Source organism: Panulirus ornatus, chromosome 20 (assembly GCF_036320965.1).
Source record: "Panulirus ornatus isolate Po-2019 chromosome 20, ASM3632096v1, whole genome shotgun sequence".
Taxonomy (NCBI): Eukaryota; Metazoa; Arthropoda; class Malacostraca; order Decapoda; family Palinuridae; genus Panulirus; species Panulirus ornatus.
In genome coordinates, this window is record NC_092243.1 from 38,034,955 (window position 1) to 38,055,202 (window position 20,248).

The following is a 20,248-nucleotide window of genomic DNA, read 5'->3' on the forward strand; positions in this document are numbered from 1 at the left end:
TTGTAATATATGTTACTGGCGACTTTACTCGAATAAGTATTAACATTCGTAACAATATCATTATTGTATATATATATATATATATATATATATATATATATATATATATATATATATATATATATATATATATATATATATATTATTTTATTCATTTGCTTTGTCGCTGTCTCCCGTGTTTGCGAGGTAGCGCAAGGAAACAGACGAAAGAAATGACCCAACCCACCCCCATACACAATGTATATACATACACGTCCACACACCAAATATACATACCTATACATCTCAATGTACACATATATGTACACACACAGACATATACATATATACCCATGCACACAATTCACACTGTCTGCCTTTATTCATTCCCATCGCCACCTCGCCACACATGGAATACCATCCCCCTCCCCCCTCATGTGTGCGAGGTAGCATTAGGAAAAGACAACAAAGGCCCCATTCGTTCACACTCAGTCTCTAGTTGTCATGCAATAATGCCCGAAAGCACAGCTCCCTTTCCACATCCAGGCCCCACACAACTTTCCATGGTTTACCCCAGACGCTTCACATGCCCTGATTCAATCCACTGACAGCACGTCAACCCCTGTATACCACATCGATCCAATTCACTCTATTCCTTGCCCTCCTTTCACCCTCCTGCATGTTCAGGCCCCGATCACACAAAATCTTTTTCACTCCATCTTTCCACCTCCAATTTGGTCTCCCACTTCTCCTCGTTCCCTCCACCTCCGACACATATATCCTCTTGGTCAATCTTTCCTCACTCATTCTCTCCATGTGCCCAAACCATTTCAAAACACCCTCTTCTGCTCTCTCAACCACGCTCTTTTTATTTCCACACATCTCTCTTACCCTTACATTACTTACTCGATCAAACCACCTCACACCACACATTGTCCTCAAACATCTCATTTCCAGCACATCCACCCTCCTGCGCACAAATCTATCCATAGCCCACGCCTCGCAACCATACAACATTGTTGGAACCACTATTCCTTCAAACATACCCATTTTTGCTTTCCGAGATAATGTTCTCGATTTCCACACATTCTTCAAGGCTCCCAGGATTTTCGCCCCCTCCCCCACCCTATGATTCACTTCCGCTTGCATGGTTCCATCCGCTGCCAGATCCACTCTCAGATATCTAAAACACTTAACTTCCTCCAGTTTTTCTCCATTCAAACTTACCTCCCAATTGGCTTGACCCTCAACCCTACTGTACCTAATAACCTTGCTCTTATTCACATTTACTCTTAACCTTCTTCTTTCACACACTTTACCAAACTCAGTCACCAGCTTCTGCAGTTTCTCACATGAATCAGCCACCAGCGCTGTATCATCAGCGAACAACAACTGACTCACTTCCCAAGCTCTCTCATCCCCAACAGACTTCATACTTGCCCCTCTTTCCAAAACTCTTGCATTCACCTCCCTAACAACCCCATCCATAAACAAATTAAACAACCATGGAGACATCACACACCCCTGCCGCAAACCTACATTCACTGAGAACCAATCACTTTCCTCTCTTCCTACACGTACACATGCCTTACATCCTCGATAAAAACTTTTCACTGCTTCTAACAACTTGCCTCCCACACCATATATTCTTCATACCTTCCACAGAGCATCTCTATCAAATCTATCATATGCCTTCTCCAGATCCATAAATGCTACATACCAATCCATTTGCTTTTCTAAGTATTTCTCACATACATTCTTCAAAGCAAACACCTGATCCACACATCCTCTACCACTTTTGAAACCACACTGCTCTTCCCCAATCTGATGCTCTGTACATGGCTTCACCCTCTCAATCAATACCTTCCATATAATTTACCAGGAATACTCAACAGACTTATACCTCTGTAATTTGAGCACTCACTCTTATCCCCTTTGCCTTTGTACAATGGCACTATGCACGCATTCCGCCAATCCTCAGGCACGTCACCATGAGTCATACATACATTAAATAACCTTACCAACCAGTCAACAATACAGTCACCCCCTTTTTTGATAAATTCCACTGCAATACCATCCAAACCTGCTGCCTTGCCGGCTTTCATCTTCCGCAAAGCTTTTACTACCTCTTCTCTGTTTACCAAATCATTTTCCCTAACCCTCTCACTTTGCACACCACCTCGATCAAAACACCCTATATCTGCCACTCTATCATCAAACACATTCAACAAACCTTCAAAATACTCACTCCATCTCCTTCTCACATCACCATTACTTGTTATCACCTTCCCATTTGCGCCTTTCACTGAAATTCCCATTTGCTCCCTTGTCTTACGCACTTTATTTACCTCCTTCCAGAACATCTTTTTATTCTCCCTAAAATTTAATGATACTCTCTCACCCCAACTCTCATTTGCCCTCTTTTTCACCTCTTGCACCTTTATCTTGACCTCCTGTCTCTTTCTTTTATACATCTCCCACTCAATTGCATTTTTTCCCTGCAAAAATCGTCCAAATGCCTCTCTCTTCTCTTTCACTAATAATCTTACATCTTCATCCCACCACTCACTACCCTTTCTAATCAACCCACCTCCCACTCTTCTCATGCCACAAGCATCTTTTGCGCAATCCATCACTGATTCCCTAAATACATCCCATTCCTCCCCCACTCCACTTACTTCCATTGTTCTCACCTTTTTCCATTCTGCACTCAGTCTCTCCTGGTACTTCCTCACACAAGTCTCCTTCCCAAGCTCACTTACTCTCACCACCCTCTTGACCCCAACACTCACTCTTCTTTTCTGAAAACCCATACAAATCTTCACCTTAGCCTCCACAAGATAATGATCAGACATCCCTCCAGTTGCACCTCTCAGCACATTAACATCCAAAAGTCTCTCTTTCGCGCGCCTGTCAATTAACACGTAATCCAATAACGCTCTCTGGCCATCTTTCCTACTTACATACGTATACTTATGTATATCTCGCTTTTTAAACCAGGTATTCCCAGTCACCAGTCCTTTTTCAGCACATAAATCTACAAGCTCTTCACCATTTCCATTTACAACACTGAACACCCCATGTATACCAATTATTCCCTCAACTGCCACATTACTCACCTTTGCATTCAAATCACCCATCACTATAACCCGGTCTCGTGCATCAAAACCACTAACACACTCATTCAGCTGCTCCCAAAACACTTGCCTCTCATGATCTTTCTTCTCATGCCCAGGTGCATATGCACCAATAATCACCCATCTCTCTCCATCAACTTTCAGTTTTACCCATATTAACCGAGAATTTACTTTCTTACATTCTATCACATACTCCCATAACTCCTGTTTCAGGAGTACTGCTACTCCTTCCCTTGCCCTTGTCCTCTCACTAACCCCTGACTTTACTCCCAAGACATTCCCAAACCACTCTTCCCCTTTACCCTTGAGCTTCGTTTCACTCAGAGCCAAAACATCCAGGTTCCTTTCCTCAAACATACTACCTATCTCTCCTTTTTTCACATCCTGGTTAAATCCACATACATTTAGACACCCCAGTCTGAGCCTTCGAGGAGGATGAGCACTCCCTGCGTGACTCCTTCTTCTGTTTCCCATTTTAGAAAGTTAAAAATACAAGGAGGGGAGGATTTCTGGCCCCCCGCCCCCGTCCCCTCTAGTCGCCCTCTACGACACGCGAGGAATGCGTGGGAAGTATTCTTTCACCCCTATCCCCAGGGATAATATATATATATATATATATATATATATATATATATATATATATATATATATATATATATATATATATATATATTTTTTTTTTTTTTTTTTTTTTTTTTGCTTTGTCGCTGTCTCCCGCGTTTGCGAGGTAGCGCAAGGAAACAGACGAAAGAAATGGCCCAACCCACCCCCATACACATGCCTTGATTCAATCCACTGACAGCACGTCAACCCCGGTATACCACATCGCTCCAATTCACTCTATTGTTTGCCCTCCTTTCACCCTCCTGCATGTTCAGGCCCCGATCACACAAAATCTTTTTCACTCCATCTTTCCACCTCCAATTTGGTCTCCCTCTTCTCCTCGTTCCCTCCACCTCCGACACATATATCCTCTTGGTCAATCTTTCCTCACTCATTCTCTCCATGTGACCAAACCATTTCAAAACACCCTCTTCTGCTCTCTCAACCACGCTCTTTTTATTTCCACACATCTCTCTTACCCTTACGTTACTTACTCGATCAAACCACCTCACACCACACATTGTCCTCAAACATCTCATTTCCAGCACATCCATCCTCCTGCGCACAACTCTATCCATAGTCCACGCCTCGCAACCATACAACATTGTTGGAACCACTATTCCTTCAAACATACCCATTTTTGCTTTCCGAGATAAAGTTCTCGACTTCCACACATTCTTCAAGGCTCCCAGAATTTTCGCCCCCTCCCCCACCCTATGATCCACTTCCGCTTCCATGGTTCCATCCGCTGCCATATCCACTCCCAGATATCTAAAACACTTAACTTCCTCCAGTTTTTCTCCATTCAAACTCACCTCCCAATTGAATTGACCCTCAACCCTACTGTACCTAATAACCTTGCTCTTATTCACATTTACTCTTAACTTTCTTCTTTCACACACTTTACCAAACTCAGTCACCAGCTTCTGCAGTTTCTCACATGAATCAGCCACCAGCGCTGTATCATCAGCGAACAACAACTGACTCACTTCCCAAGCTCTCTCATCCCCAACAGACTTCATACTAGCCCCTCTTTCCAAAACTCTTGCATTCACCTCCCTAACAACCCCATATATATATATATATATATATTTTTCTTTTTTTTCTTTTTTTTTTTTATACTTTGTCGCTGTCTCCCGCGTTTGCGAGGTAGCGCAAGGAAACAGACGAAAGAAATGGCCCAACCCACCCCCATACACATGTATATACACACGTCCACACACGCAAATATACATACCTACACAGCTTTCCATGGTTTACCCCGGACGCTTCACATGCCTTGATTCAATCCACTGACAGCACGTCAACCCCTGTATACCACATCGCTCCAATTCACTCTATTCCTTGCCCTCCTTTCACCCTCCTGCATGTTCAGGCCCCGATCACACAAAATCCTTTTCACTCCATCTTTCCACCTCCAATTTGGTCTCCCTCTTCTCCTCGTTCCCTCCACCTCCGACACATATATCCTCTTGGTCAATCTTTCCTCACTCATTCTCTCCATGTGCCCAAACCATTTCAAAACACCCTCTTCTGCTCTCTCAACCACGCTCTTTTTATTTCCACACATCTCTCTTACCCTTACGTTACTTACTCGATCAAACCACCTCACACCACACATTGTCCTCAAACATCTCATTTCCAGCACATCCATCCTCCTGCGCACAACTCTATCCATAGCCCACGCCTCGCAACCATACAACATTGTTGGAACTACTATTCCTTCAAACATACCCATTTTTGCTTTCCGGGATAATGTTCTCGACTTCCACACATTTTTCAAGGCTCCCAAAATTTTCGCCCCCTCCCCCACCCTATGATCCACTTCCGCTTCCATGGTTCCATCCGCTGACAGATCCACTCCCAGATATCTAAAACACTTCACTTCCTCCAGTTTTTCTCCATTCAAACTCACCTCCCAATTGACTTGACCCTCAACCCTACTGTACCTAATAACCTTGCTCTTATTCACATTTACTCTTAACTTTCTTCTTCCACACACTTTACCAAACTCCGTCACCAGCTTCTGCAGTTTCTCACATGAATCCGCCACCAGCGCTGTATCATCAGCGAACAACAACTGACTCACTTCCCAAGCTCTCTCATCCCCAACAGACTTCATACTTGCCCCTCTTTCCAAGACTCTTGCATTTACCTCCCTAACAACCCCATCCATAAACAAATTAAACAACCATGGAGACATCACACACCCCTGCCGCAAACCTACATTCACTGAGAACCAATCACTTTCCTCTCTTCCTACACGTACACATGCCTTACATCCTCGATAAAAACTTTTCACTGCTTCTAACAACTTGCCTCCCACACCATATATTCTTAATACCTTCCACAGAGCATCTCTATCAACTCTATCATATGCCTTCTCCAGATCCATAAATGCTACATACAAATCCATTTGCTTTTCTAAGTATTTCTCACATACATTCTTCAAAGCAAACACCTGATCCACACATCCTCTACCACTTCTGAAACCACACTGCTCTTCCCCAATCTGATGCTCTGTACATGCCTTCACCCTCTCAATCAATACTCTCCCATATAATTTACCAGGAATACTCAACAAACTTATACCTCTGTAATTTGAGCACTCACTCTTATCCCCTTTGCCTTTGTACAATGGCACTATGCACGCATTCCGCCAATCCTCAGGCACCTCACCATGAGTCATACATACATTAAATAACCTTACCAACCAGTCAACAATACAGTCACCCCCTTTTTTAATAAATTCCACTGCAATACCATCCAAACCTGCTGCCTTGCCGGCTTTCATCTTCCGCAAAGCTTTTACTACCTCTTCTCTGTTTACCAAATCATTTTCCCTAACCCTCTCACTTTGCACACCACCTCGACCCAAACATCCTATATCTGCCACTCTGTCATCAGACACATTCAACAAACCTTCAAAATACTCATTCCATCTCCTTCTCACATCACCACTACTTGTTATCACCTCCCCATTTACGCCCTTCACTGAAGTTCCCATTTGCTCCCTTGTCTTACGCACCCTATTTACCTCCTTCCAGAACATCTTTTTATTCTCCCTAAAATTTACTGATAGTCTCTCACCCCAACTCTCATTTGCCCTTTTTTTCACCTCTTGCACCTTTCTCTTGACCTCCTGTCTCTTTCTTTTATACTTCTCCCACTCAATTGCATTTTTTCCCTGCAAAAATCGTCCAAATGCCTCTCTCTTCTCTTTCACTAATACTCTTACTTCTTCATCCCACCACTCACTACCCTTTCTAAACAGCCCACCTCCCACTCTTCTCATGCCACAAGCATCTTTTGCACAATCCATCACTGATTCCCTAAATACATCCCATTCCTCCCCCACTCCCCTTACTTCCATTGTTCTCACCTTTTTCCATTCTGTACACAGTCTCTCCTGATACTTCTTCACACAGGTCTCCTTCCCAAGCTCACTTACTCTCACCACCTTCTTCACCCCAACATTCACTCTTCTTTTCTGAAAACCCATACAAATCTTCACCTTAGCCTCCACAAGATAATGATCAGACATCCCTCCAGTTGCACCTCTCAGTACATTGACATCCAAAAGTCTCTCTTTCGCACGCCTGTCAATTAACACGTAATCCAATAACGCTCTCTGGCCATCTCTCCTACTTACATAAGTATACTTATGTATATCTCGCTTTTTAAACCAGGTATTCCCAATCATCAGTCCTTTTTCAGCACATAAATCTACAAGCTCTTCACCATTTCCATTTACAACACTGAACACCCCATGCATACCAATTATTCCCTCAACTGCCACATTACTCACCTTTGCATTCAAATCACCCATCACTATAACCCGGTCTCGTGCATCAAAACCGCTAACACACTCATTTAGCTGCTCCCAAAACACTTGCCTCTCATGATCTTTCTTCTCATGCCCAGGTGCATATGCACCAATAATCACCCACCTCTCTCCATCAACTTTCAATTTTACCCATATTAATCGAGAATTTACTTTCTTACATTCTATCACATACTCCCACAACTCCTGTTTCAGGAGTATTGCTACTCCTTCCCTTGCTCTTGTCCTCTTACTAACCCCTGACTTCACTCCCCAGACATTTCCAAACCACTCTTCCCCTTTACCCTTGAGCTTCGTTTCACTCAGAGCCAAAACATCCAGGTTCCTTTCCTCAAACATACTACCTATCTCTCCTTTTTTCACATCTTGGTTACATCCACACACATTTAGGCATCCCACTCTGAGCCTTCGAGGAGGATGAGCACTCCCCGCGTGACTCCTTCTTCTGTTTCCCATTTTAGAAAGTTAATACAAGGAGGGGAGGATTTCCGGCCCCCCGCTCCCGTCCCCTCTAGTCGCTTTCTACGACACGCGAGGAATACGTGGGAAGTATTCTTTCACCCCTATCCCCAGGGATAATATACATATATATACACACACACACACACACACACACACACACACACACACACACACATATATATATATATATATATATATATATATATATATATATATATATATATATAGGAACAGAGAAGGGGGCCATATGAGGATATTCTCTCAAAGGCCCAGTCCTCTGTATTTAACGCTACCTCGCTAATGCGGGAAATGGCGAATAGTATGAAAAAAATATATATATATATATATATATATATATATATATATATATATATATATATATATATATATATATATATACATATATATATATATATATATTTTTTTTTTATTTATTTTTTTTTTTTTTTTTTTTATACTATTCGCCATTTCCCGCGATAGCGAGGTAGCGTTAAGAACAGAGGACTGGGCCCCTGAGGGAATACCCTCACCTGGCCCCCTTCTCTGTTCCCTCTTTTGGAAAAAAAAAAAAAAAAAAAATATATATATATATATATATATATATATATATATATATATATATATATATATATATATATATATACATATTATCCCTGGGGATAGGGGAGAAAGAATACTTCCCACGTATTCCCTGCGTGTCGCAGAAGGCGACTAAAAGGGAAGGGAGCGGGGGGCTGGAAATCCTCCCCTCTCGTTTTTTTTTTTTTTTTTAATTTTCCAAAAAAAGGAACAGAGAAGGGGGCCAGGTGAGGGTATTCCCTCAAAGGCCCATTCCTCTGTTCTTAACGCTACCTCGCTATCGCGGGAAATGGCGAATAGCATGAAAAAAAAAGAAAAAAAAATTTATATATATATATATATATATATATATATATATATATATATATATATATATATATTTACATATGAAAAATGTAAGAAATAATTTAGAAAACTGAAACTTCTAGCTTGAAATGAAATGAAAAATGAATGTCACACAATGGTTCAACCTCTGGCTATGGAAAAGGGAAATGTATAATTTATTTACACAAACGTCAATAGTAGTTTTCATCAATTTAACCACTGTGTCATACTGCCTGGTCCACTTTATCATGAAACAGGAATATTGGCTTATGATGTTTCTCACTTGTCTTCATTACACAAAGTACAACCATATCTTGGATACATGAGGGTAGGTAGTTGGTCATCCGCCATAATAAAGCCTTGACAGATCAAAAATTTATCTGGACCTCAACTTTTCCAGTACATTTATGAAAAACATCTTTTTGCTTTCCATTTCTATCACTTTGAAAAAAAATCTCCCTTTGTTCACATTACAATGAAAGAATAAGCTTCAATGTCTAAGCTACATCTTTTTCCAATTTCACTATTTTCTTGTCAGAGCACCATGTATGAAAACTATCACTCCAGTAACACAACTATAAACATTTACTTCCCCTTTAAAAAAGTTCTGGGGAAGTCTGTCTCGATACACTGCGGGTCACTCTACCTCCCGGCGGGGTTTGTGTTGCAATGGTTCTTGATTCACAAACGTAGTAGCATCACTGGTGGGCGGAAGAACATTCTTGTATATATATATATATATACGAATAAAGTGTATATGAACGCGCACCTTCATAGAACATACAAAGCTCCATCAGCCAGGATCGTACCTGGGACCCCTTGCGCAAGAGGCAGACATGTAACCGCTAGGCTAAGGGACTGTATAATAGGAAATAACTATTCGAAATTCTTAGTACTCGAATACCCTTCGTCTCACTATGGTGAGCAACGGGGTCTATCGGTATGTTCTATGAAGGTGCGCGTTCATATACACTTTATTCGTATTCATATAACTCCGCATTGTACAATCAGGTTCGGTAAAACGCTCTCAGCTGGCTATGTGTTCTGATCGGAAACAACCGATAGACCCCGTTGCTCACCATAGTGAGACGAAGGGTATTCGAGTATTAAGTATTTCGAATAGTTGTTTCCTATTATACAGTCCCTTAGCCTAGCGTAACGTTAGCATGCCTGCCTCTTGCACAAAGGGTCCCATGTTCGATCCTGGCTGATGGAGCTTTGTATGATATATATATATCTCCCGCGTTAGCGAGGTAGCGCAAGGAAACAGACGAAGGAATGGCCCAACCCACCCACATACACATGTATATACATACACGTCCACACACGCAAATATACATACCTATACATCTCAATGTATACATATATATACACACAGACATATACATATATACACATGTACATAATTCATACTGTCTGCCTTTATTCATTCCCATCGCCAACCCGCCACACATGGAATAACAACCCCCTCCCCCCTCATGTGAGCGAGGTAGCGCTACGAAACGACAACAAAGGCCCCATTCGTTCACACTCAGACTCTAGCTGTCATGTAATAATGCACCTATGGAGGCATAGGATGTTGAAAGCTATGGCACGGACCAGATTATCGAAGCGCCTCACTTGTTTGGTGTCCATTATTGTCTTTAAGAATTCATAAATCGCTCCCCACCCCCCTTGAAGATTCATAATACCACCCGACCATATTTTGTATACGTGACTACCTACCTCATACTAACCACTCACCTAAAACACCCCATCTTGCCTGTATCACCATCGTGTCACATATTACTTTATTGCCAAACTCTTTTGTCACACACCACACTTATTCTCACAACCCTGAAACACCCTGTTCTCCCTCCCATACTACCTCGACACACACCATCCTTCATCCTGTATTGCCTCGCGACACACTACCCCACCACTCACATTACCCCGCCACACACCATCCTGCCTCCTATATCAACTCGTCACACACCATCCTGCCTCCCACACTACCTTATCACACACCATCCTTTATCCCTCACTGCCTCACAACACACAATCCTACCTCCCATACTACCCCGTCATACACCATCCTGCCTCCCATAGTACCTCGTCGCACCATCCTTTTATCCCATACTTCCTCGCCATACACTATCCTATCTCCTACACTACCCCGCCACACACCATCCTGCCTCCTATGCTACCTCGTCACACCATCCTGCCGCCCACACTACCTCGTCACACACCATCCTTTATCCCGTACTTCCTCTCCTCGCCACACACTATACTACCTCCCACACTACCCTGCCATACACCATCCTGCTTCCCATACTACCTCGTCACACACCATCCTGCCTCCCACACTACCTCGTCACATACCATCCTGCCTACCACACTACCTCGTCACACACCATCCTGCTTACCACACCACATATCATCACCCTGGCTTGTACACAACTCGGCCACACACCACCCTCCATTCCACACTACCTCATCACAGAGCACCTTGCCTCCCACATCACCCGTCTGCAGAGCAGGTTGAGCTGCTGCCCAGCTCACCCGCTGAACGATACCTTGCCTATGGAGCATCGGCCTCCTACTTTATCTTCGCAACCGACCCATCCACTTATTGAATTCTTTCGCCGAAATATATTCACTCAACGTATCATTCATTCAGGATAACTGCTGAGTCAGTTTGATGAATCACGCAGACCATTATTCTCTGTATTTCATCATGCTGTACTTAGTAACTAAATCTCACTGTCTAGAATATACATACTGATGTCTATATCGAAATTTTCCCTCTCAATATTGGATCAAAGCTACGTTGTTTTGCATTTATCCTATGACATATTACCGTTGTATAAATATCAGGGGCTTAAAACGCCTACACAGCCGAATATGGAAAAAAAAATCTAATTTCGTTTTTTTATACAATTAAGAATATACATTGTTCAAAACATCATTCATGCGCACTCGATACGCGTGAATACTAAATGCAAACTTACCGTTTACATACATTTTATTCTTATTTTTATCATCAGCGTTTATACATGTATATATATTAACGTTAAATAAGTAGCTTCGGACAACTTTACAAAAATTTCGTAAAGCAAAGTGTATATAAATGGCATTATTTATGGTTGCCATACAAACGTCTGGCACACCAACGTTATGGAAAAGTGGCAACATCCAGCTAGTGGTGGAATCGCGCAGTCTTTGTTGCCAAGTACATGGTATTTATGTATTTTATGAAGAAATCGCCATCTTGTCTAAAGTGGCATTGTTATATGATTATGAATGATATTTGCACAGTAATAATACTTTTTTTTAAGGAAAGATACTAGGGAAGATATATACAATTCGATATAGATATGGCTAACAGCAGATCTCTCACGCTGATCATGAATGGTTACCCCTACATGAATTTTTGTCTAGGTAAACAAAGATGTTAAGATTATTTATATAGAATTACATGTACCTCTTCAGACTGACGGTGATAAACTTTCGAATTACGCATCTGATTAGAAAGCATGTATGTAAAGGACATAGTATGTATTACATTGCTAAGATATATATATATATATATATATATATATATATATATATATATATATATATATATATATATATATATATATATATATATATATAATTAGCTCTTTAAACTTGTAGTGTAACTATAGATAAGCCACAAACACTTTATAAGTACGCGGAATATTATTGCATATAGTAAGTTACTTTTCATTTTCGTTCAGTAGTTATTGCATGAAGAAAGGTTTGCATAACAATGACGTTAAACACTGACCATATTCTCACAATATGGGGGTAATTGTAGAGGTAGTAGTAGTGGTGGTGGTGGGTTGTGGCGGCTTATGGCAGGGCTGCGCCGCGCACCACAACACAAAGCGTTCACCGTACCACCGTCCCGGCCGACGTGGCGTTCACCATCATTGTATTCTGTTTTTTTTCAGGTAGCTACAGTTATTATGTACATGTTTTGTGTTGTATGTATGTGACATTAACTTCTTGTGACATGGAGTTTGTAGAGACTCGTAATCATTGGAGTCGGTGAACTTTTCAATGAAACAAATAATGGGACTTACCCTTGCTTTTCATATTCATTTTATTCTGCACGGATGGACTTGATTAGTACGAGGCTGCTGATTTTTTTTTTTAAACAATGATGCCGTGAGTATCCATTCAAATATATTGTAACAACCCAGTACTCGGGCGAGATGTAATGCCTGCGAAGAAGAGGACAAAGCTCAAGGGCGGCAAGTTAACTGCGGCAGCAACAGCGACTGACCCCCTCACGCCAGGTCGCTTCTCCCTACATGATATTTTAACATTCATATTGTAATGTTATTAGACAGTGAGAAAGAAAATTAGTCCACATCGTAATGGTTTGAAGTCTGCGTTAGAATGGTTAATATAAGCTTGTGCGTATGTTCCTGAACCCCGCACTGTTACTGCCTTTGCATTCAGGTATCTAAAGTTATTCACATGTCATGCCACAGAAGTAACTTTATTGTTAGTGCATTCACTGATCTTCCGTAACAATGAACGCGACCAAAATATCACTGAAAACCACTTAGTAAATGTTACAATGAAGTCATACACACATGTGAAGCAGTGTAGAGGTGTAGGAGTTGGTGTTTTTGCTATGTCAAAAACTGAAGTACCATCTGGCAAGACAAGTCAACACCCTACATTGTAGCTTTTCATGCTATCTCAGTAATGCGCTGTCATAAGTTTATTTCTCACTTGGTAAGATGAGGCCTAGATCACTTTTTTCATGGGTATTTTTTTCTTACATGAAGTTCTTTTGTATGAGAGAAATTATTTTTCTCTTGAAAAACACCCAATTCTCAGAAACCAGGAACTATGGCATTCCATCATTAATTTGGAGATGGTGAAACAAATTCATAAAGATACATGCTGAAATGCATCAAACTGTTGATGCAGACAGCTTTCATGAGTCAACTAGGTCTTTTGTAGTACTGTAGGCGTATTTCATCAACTCTACTGCATTCCTCTAGAATTTTGGAAGTATTCTGAGTTTAGATACTGAATTTAATATTTCCATTGATTATAACCTTTAAGGGAAATATACTAAAACTTAAGGTATTTATCTAATACTTCATGTTTGTCAACACCAGTATGGTTACCATTTAATTCATTTTATGATAAATAACTTTGCAGAATAGTTGATTTGATGCAAGAAATGAGCAATTTTACCATATGTAAGTTGATAGTATGGAATTATTGCCAAAACATAATCAAATTTGGCATTGCATCACGATGATGTGATATTTGTTCTTAAGTGTTTATGTAGTATTTGGAGAATACAGTAACACCAAAGGAGCATGGATGTGGGTGTTAGGTGAGACAATGATAATAGGTGGGTAGTGTATATCAGGAAAACGTAGGGTTGATTAATGTAAAGTTGAATAATTTATCATTACTTGTAAAGAATCATCATAACCTATTTAAACCTCACCTAGCCTCCTTAGCAGTTAAGTTGTAGTTGATTAAGTTGATTTTCAATATTCTTGTTGATTGACTATTCACATACATGGTTGAATACTGCCAATATGCTTCCGTATGTCAACAAACATGTGGTCTTGTTTTCCCAGGAGCAGATTTATTTTACGTTAGTATAATTTTACTCTTACTTTGGCAACTAGGTGAGGTTTTTGCAAGCTCTCTTTATTTTCTTGCAAGTGTATTTTATACTTTTACAATGATGAAACCCACATTTTTCATGATATACATAGCCTTCACTACTATCATATAATCTGATATAACTTTTTTATATGTTGAAGGCTCCAGTCACAGACAGAAGTACACATCAAGGCCAGGCCTTACTTGAAGTATAGAGATGATTGTGAAACAGAAATAGAAAAGGCAAGGGAAAGTATTTATGAATTCTGGAGGATGTGAAAGACCTTTCTTTTGAAATGTTCTAAGTCATAGTATTTGGGAAAGACATGAGAAGATAGAGAGTTCCAAAGCTTCGACATGTAGGGAAAGAGGCAGGTATCAAATTGGCCCACCCTTGAGTTGCCAAAGGCCTCCCAAAAATCATGTGACACAGCAGCTTGCTGAGTATTGTGTGGTCTAGCTAGTGGTGGGGGCACACAAGCAGCTAGCTCTTGGGAGCAAAAACCAAAGTAATACTTTTAGGAGAGGGAAAGTGAACCAACATTGTGACATAGTGCTAGGGGGTCAAGTTTGTAAGTTAGCTTAGGATGTATTTTCTAGACACTACTTTAGCCCTACATGACAAAATCACTGAATATCCAAAGCTTACAACAGTGTGGAGCTGACTAGACTTATGCCCAAAATTTAATGAATATTTTTTTTTAGGAGCTAAATATGGGTACTATTACTCTACACCCTATAAGTATTGGGTGTAAAACTTGGATGAATAAAAGGACTGATGTGTTTTTCTTTCTTTCCAGGTAGTTGTAATATCTTCATTCTGGTTATTAATGACAACACCTTAACCCCTTTGTTGCTTTCATATGTTCAGCATGACAGTCAGTTTTTGATCCTTGTCATGGTGTAAACTAGGTACAGCAACTGATTTTGTTTTGGGGGGAGGACTTTATTGGCTTCCTAGGAAGTGGTTCGACTTCCCTGAAACTGCAGAAGTTTACCAAAATATATTGGAATAACAGTTTGTGTCATCTAGATTACTTGCTGAATGTACTAGAACACAGTGTATGTCATATGAATTGTTTGTGATCATATGAGCAGGTAGAACAAAGTTTGGTATTAAAAAGAAAAAAAAATCATAGCTAAAAAAAGAAATATGAGTTTGCTTTCTTATTCCCAGCTTCATTACCAAAATGTAGCAAAAAACTTTCTCATATGAATTGAAAGAACATTATACAGGTTGTACCTCTCTAATCCGGTGTTCCATGGTCTGGTACATTTTAAATCTGCCTCCATTAGTTTGTGGATCTGCCACCAGGGTGGTGCTGTTAGCATTAGCCAAAGAGATTACAGAGGAAAACCAAAAGGAATGGGTGAACATTGATAATGATAAGCCTGATGTTTATTTACCAAGTAATCAAGAAATCGTAGGGACTGTTCAACAAGGTGAGAAGAAACAAGATCAAGAAAAAAGTGCAGAGGAAAATGAGGAGAGTGAAAGAAAGAATTTCTTTGAATAAATGCATCAGATGACGAGAGAATTAATTGCAGGACTGGAACAATGGACTTAAAACAGGAAATTATTTCTTTTTACATGGGGTTTCCCTTTGTGGTCAATTTCTGTTTTCCGGCATTTTCTTTGGTACAGCTATGGCCAAGTCCCAAGGTTTCCAGATTGGAGAGATACACCCTGTATAAGAATGGTAAAACACACAAGAGAAAATTAATACAGGCCTCAAATTACCCCAGGATAAATATCAGACTCATGTTAGAAGCAAGTTTCTAAGATAGCAGTAAGTCCTTCTCAGTCTGGAGTTGATATTTCATCTCATGTACTTAATTTTGATGTACTTTCTTTTCTTTATAATAGCATAAACTCTTCCTTATTGTATATGTCTACATTGATTCTGAAGATGTATGTTGTGTCATTATGATATATATATATTGATGTATCATTATATATGTATTATTTATTATATAGTTTGCTTTGTCGCTGTCTCACGCGTTAGCGAGGTAGCGCAAGGAAACAGACGAAAGAATGGCCCAACCCACCCACATACACATATATATATATATATATATATATATATATATATATATATATATATTTATATATATATATATATATATATATATATATATATATATATATATATATATATATGTATATATACACGTCCACACACGCAAATATACATACCTATACATCTCAACATATACATATGTATACACACAGACATATACATATATACACATGTACATAATTCATACTGTCTGCCTTTATTTATTCCCATTGCCACCTTGCCACGCATGGAATAACATCCCCCTCCCCCCTCATGTGTGCGAGGTAGTGCTAGGAAAAGACAACAAAGGCCCCATTCGTTCACATTCAGTCTCTAGCTGTCATGTAATAATGCACCAAAAGCACAGCTCCCTTTCCACATCCAGGCCCCACAGAACTTTCCATGGTTTACCCCAGACGCTTCACATGCCCTGGTTCAATCCATTGACAGCACGTCGACCCCGGTATACCACATCGTTCCAATTCACTGTATTCCTTGCACGCCTTTCACCCTCCTGCATGTTCAGGCCCCGATCACTCAAAATCTTTTTCACTCCATTTTTCCACCTCCAGTTTGGTCTCCCACTTCTCATTCCCTCCACCTCTGACACGTATATCCTCTTGTTCAATCTATCCTCACTCATTCTCTCCATGTGACCAAACCATTTCAAAACACCCTCTTCATCTCTCTACCACACCCCGGTATACCACATCGCTCCAATTCACTCTATTCCTTGCCCTCCTTTCACCCTCCTGCATGTTCAGGCCCCGATCACACAAAATCTTTTTCACTCCATCTTTCCACCTCCAATTTGGTCTCCCTCTTCTCCTCGTTCCCTCCATCTCCGACACATATATCCTCTTTGTCAATCTTTCCTCACTCATTCTCTCCATGTGCCCAAACCACTTCAAAACACCCTCTTCTGCTCTCTCAACCACGCTCTTTTTATTTCCACACATCTCTCTTACCCTTGCGTTACTCACTCGATCAAACCACCTCACACCACACATTGTCCTCAAACATCTCATTTCCAGCACATCCATCCTCCTGCGCACAACTCTATCCATAGCCCACGCCTCGCAACCATACAACATTGTTGGAACCACTATTCCTTCAAACATACCCATTTTTGCTTTCCGAGATAATGTTCTCGACTTCCACACATTCTTCAAGGCCCCCACAATTTTCGCCCCCTCCCCCACCCTATGATCCACTTCCGCTTCCATGGTTCCATCCGCTGCCAGATCCACTTCCAGATATCTAAAACACTTCACTTCCTCCAGTTTTTCTCCATTCAAACTCGCCTCCCAATTGACTTGACCCTCAACCCTACTGTACCTAATAACCTTGCTCTTATTCACATTTACTCTTAACTTTCTTCTTCCACACACTTTACCAAACTCAGTCACCAGCTTCTGCAGTTTCTCACATGAATCAGCCACCAGCGCTGTATCATCAGCGAACAACAACTGACTCACTTCCCAAGCTCTCTCATCCCCAACAGACTTCATACTTGCCCCTCTTTCCAAAACTCTTGCATTTACCTCCCTAACAACCCCATCCATAAACAAATTAAACAACCATGGAGACATCACACACCCCTGCCGCAAACCTACATTCACTGAGAACCAATCACTTTCCTCTCTTCCTACACGTACACATGCCTTACATCCTCGATAAGAAGTAAGAGTATTAGTGAAAGAGGAGAGAGAGGCATTTGGACGATTTTTGCAGGGAAAAAATGCAATTGAGTGGGAGATATATAAAAGAAAGAGACAGGAGGTCAAGAGAAAGGTGCAAGAGGTGAAAAAAAAGGTGCAAGAGGTGAAAAAAAGTATAAGTGTGTAAGTTGGAGAGATGGCCAGAGAGCGTTATTGAATTATTTGTTAATTGATAGGCGCGCGAAAGAGAGACTTGTGGATGTTAATGTGCTGAGAGGTGCAACTGGATTGATGTCTAATCTTGTGGAGGCGAAGGTGAAGATTTGTAGGGGTTTTCAGAAAAGAAGAGAGAATGTTGGGGTGAAGAGAGTTGTGAGAGTAAGTGAGCTTGGGAAGGAGACTTTTGTGAGGAAGTATCAGGAGAGATTGAGTACAGAATGGAAAAAGGTGAGAACAAAGGAGGTAAGGGGAGTGTGGGAGGAATGGGGTGTGTGGATCAAGTGTTTGCTTTGAAGAATGTATGTGAGAAATACTTAGAAAAGCAAATGGGTTTGTATGTAGCATTTATGGATCTGGAGAAGGCATATGACAGATTTGATAGAGATGCTCTGTGGAAGTTAAGAATATATGGTTTGGGAGGCAAGTTGTTAGAAGCAATGAAAAGTTTTTATCGAGGATGTAAGGCATGTGTACGTGTAGGAAGAGAGGAAAGTGATTGATTCTCAGTGAATGTAGTTTTGCGGCAGGTGTGTGTGATGTCTCCATGGCTGTTTAATTTGTGTATGGATGGGGTTTTTAGGGAGGTGAATGCAAGAGTTTTGGAAAGAGGGGCAAGTATGCAGTCTGTTGTGGATGAAAGAGCTTGAGAAGTGAGTCAGTTGTTGTTCGCTGATGATACAGCACTGGTGGCTGATTCATGTGAGAAATTGCAGAAGCTGGTGACTGAGTTTGGTAAAGTGTGTGAAAGAAGAAAGTTAAGAGTAAATGTGAATAAGAGCAAGGTTATTAGGTACAGTAGGGATGAGGGTCAAGTCAATTGAGAGGTAAGTTTGAATGGAGAAAAACTGGAGGAAGTAAAGTGTTTTAGATATCTGGGAGTGGATTGGTAGCGGATGGAACCATGGAAGCGGAAGTGAATCATAGGGTGGGGGAGGGGCGAAAATTCTGGGGGCCTTGAAGAATGTTTGGAAGTTGAGAACATTATCTCGGAAAGCAAAAATGGGTATGTTTGAAGGAATAGTGGTTCCAACAATGTTGTTTGGTTGCGAGGCATGGGCTATGGATAGAGTTGTGCGCAGGAGGGTGGATGTGCTGGAAATGAGATGTTTGAGGACAGTATGTGGTGTGAGGTGGTTTGATCGAATAAGTAATGTAAGGGTAAGAGAGATGTGTGGAAATAAAAAGAGTATGGTTGAGAGAGCAGAAGAGGGTGTTTTGAAATGATTTGGTCACATGGAGAGAATGAGTGAGGAAAGATTGACCAAGAGGATATATGTGTCAGAGGTGGAGAGAACGAGAAGTTTGAGACCAAATTTTAGGTGGAAAGATGGAGTGAAAAAGATTTTGAGTGATCGGGGCCTGAACATGCAGGAGGGTGAAAGGCACGCAAGGAATAGGGTGAATTGGAACGATATGGTTTTCTGTGGTCGACATGCTGTCAGTGGATTGAACCAGGGCATGTGAAGCGTGTGGGGTAAACCATGGAAAGTTGTGTGGGGCCTGTATGTGGAAAGGGAGCTGTGGTTTCGGTGTATTATTACATGACAGCTAGAGACTGAGTGTGAATGAATGTGGCCTTTGTTGTCTTTTCCTAGCGCTACCTTGCACATATGAGGGGGGAGGGGGTTGTTATTCCATGTGTGGCAAGTTGGCGATGGGAATGGATAAAGGCAGACTATGAATTATGTACATGTGTATATATGTATATGTCTGTGTGTGTATATATATGTG

General features: G+C 40.9%; 1 protein-coding gene across 21 annotated transcripts in view; it reads left to right on the forward strand.

Moving 5' to 3' along the window:
- Positions 1 to 20,248, forward strand: part of LOC139755950 (uncharacterized) — a 1,365,710-nt gene that overhangs the window by 662,694 nt on the left and 682,768 nt on the right. For 4 of the 21 annotated variants that reach the window (XM_071674742.1, XM_071674757.1, XM_071674758.1 and 1 more), the window contains exon 1: positions 12,751 to 12,884. The exons of 15 other annotated variants lie outside the window; for them this stretch is intronic. Coding sequence is in view for 1 of the 6 variants with exons in the window: in XM_071674740.1 (XP_071530841.1) it covers positions 13,094 to 13,101 (8 nt within the window). In the remaining 5 variants the exon portion in view is untranslated. Of the gene's footprint in view, positions 1 to 12,750; positions 12,885 to 13,080; positions 13,102 to 13,199; positions 13,399 to 20,248 lie in introns of those variants that run through there. 2 more of the 21 variants (XM_071674740.1, XM_071674743.1) reach the window with 2 other exon arrangements.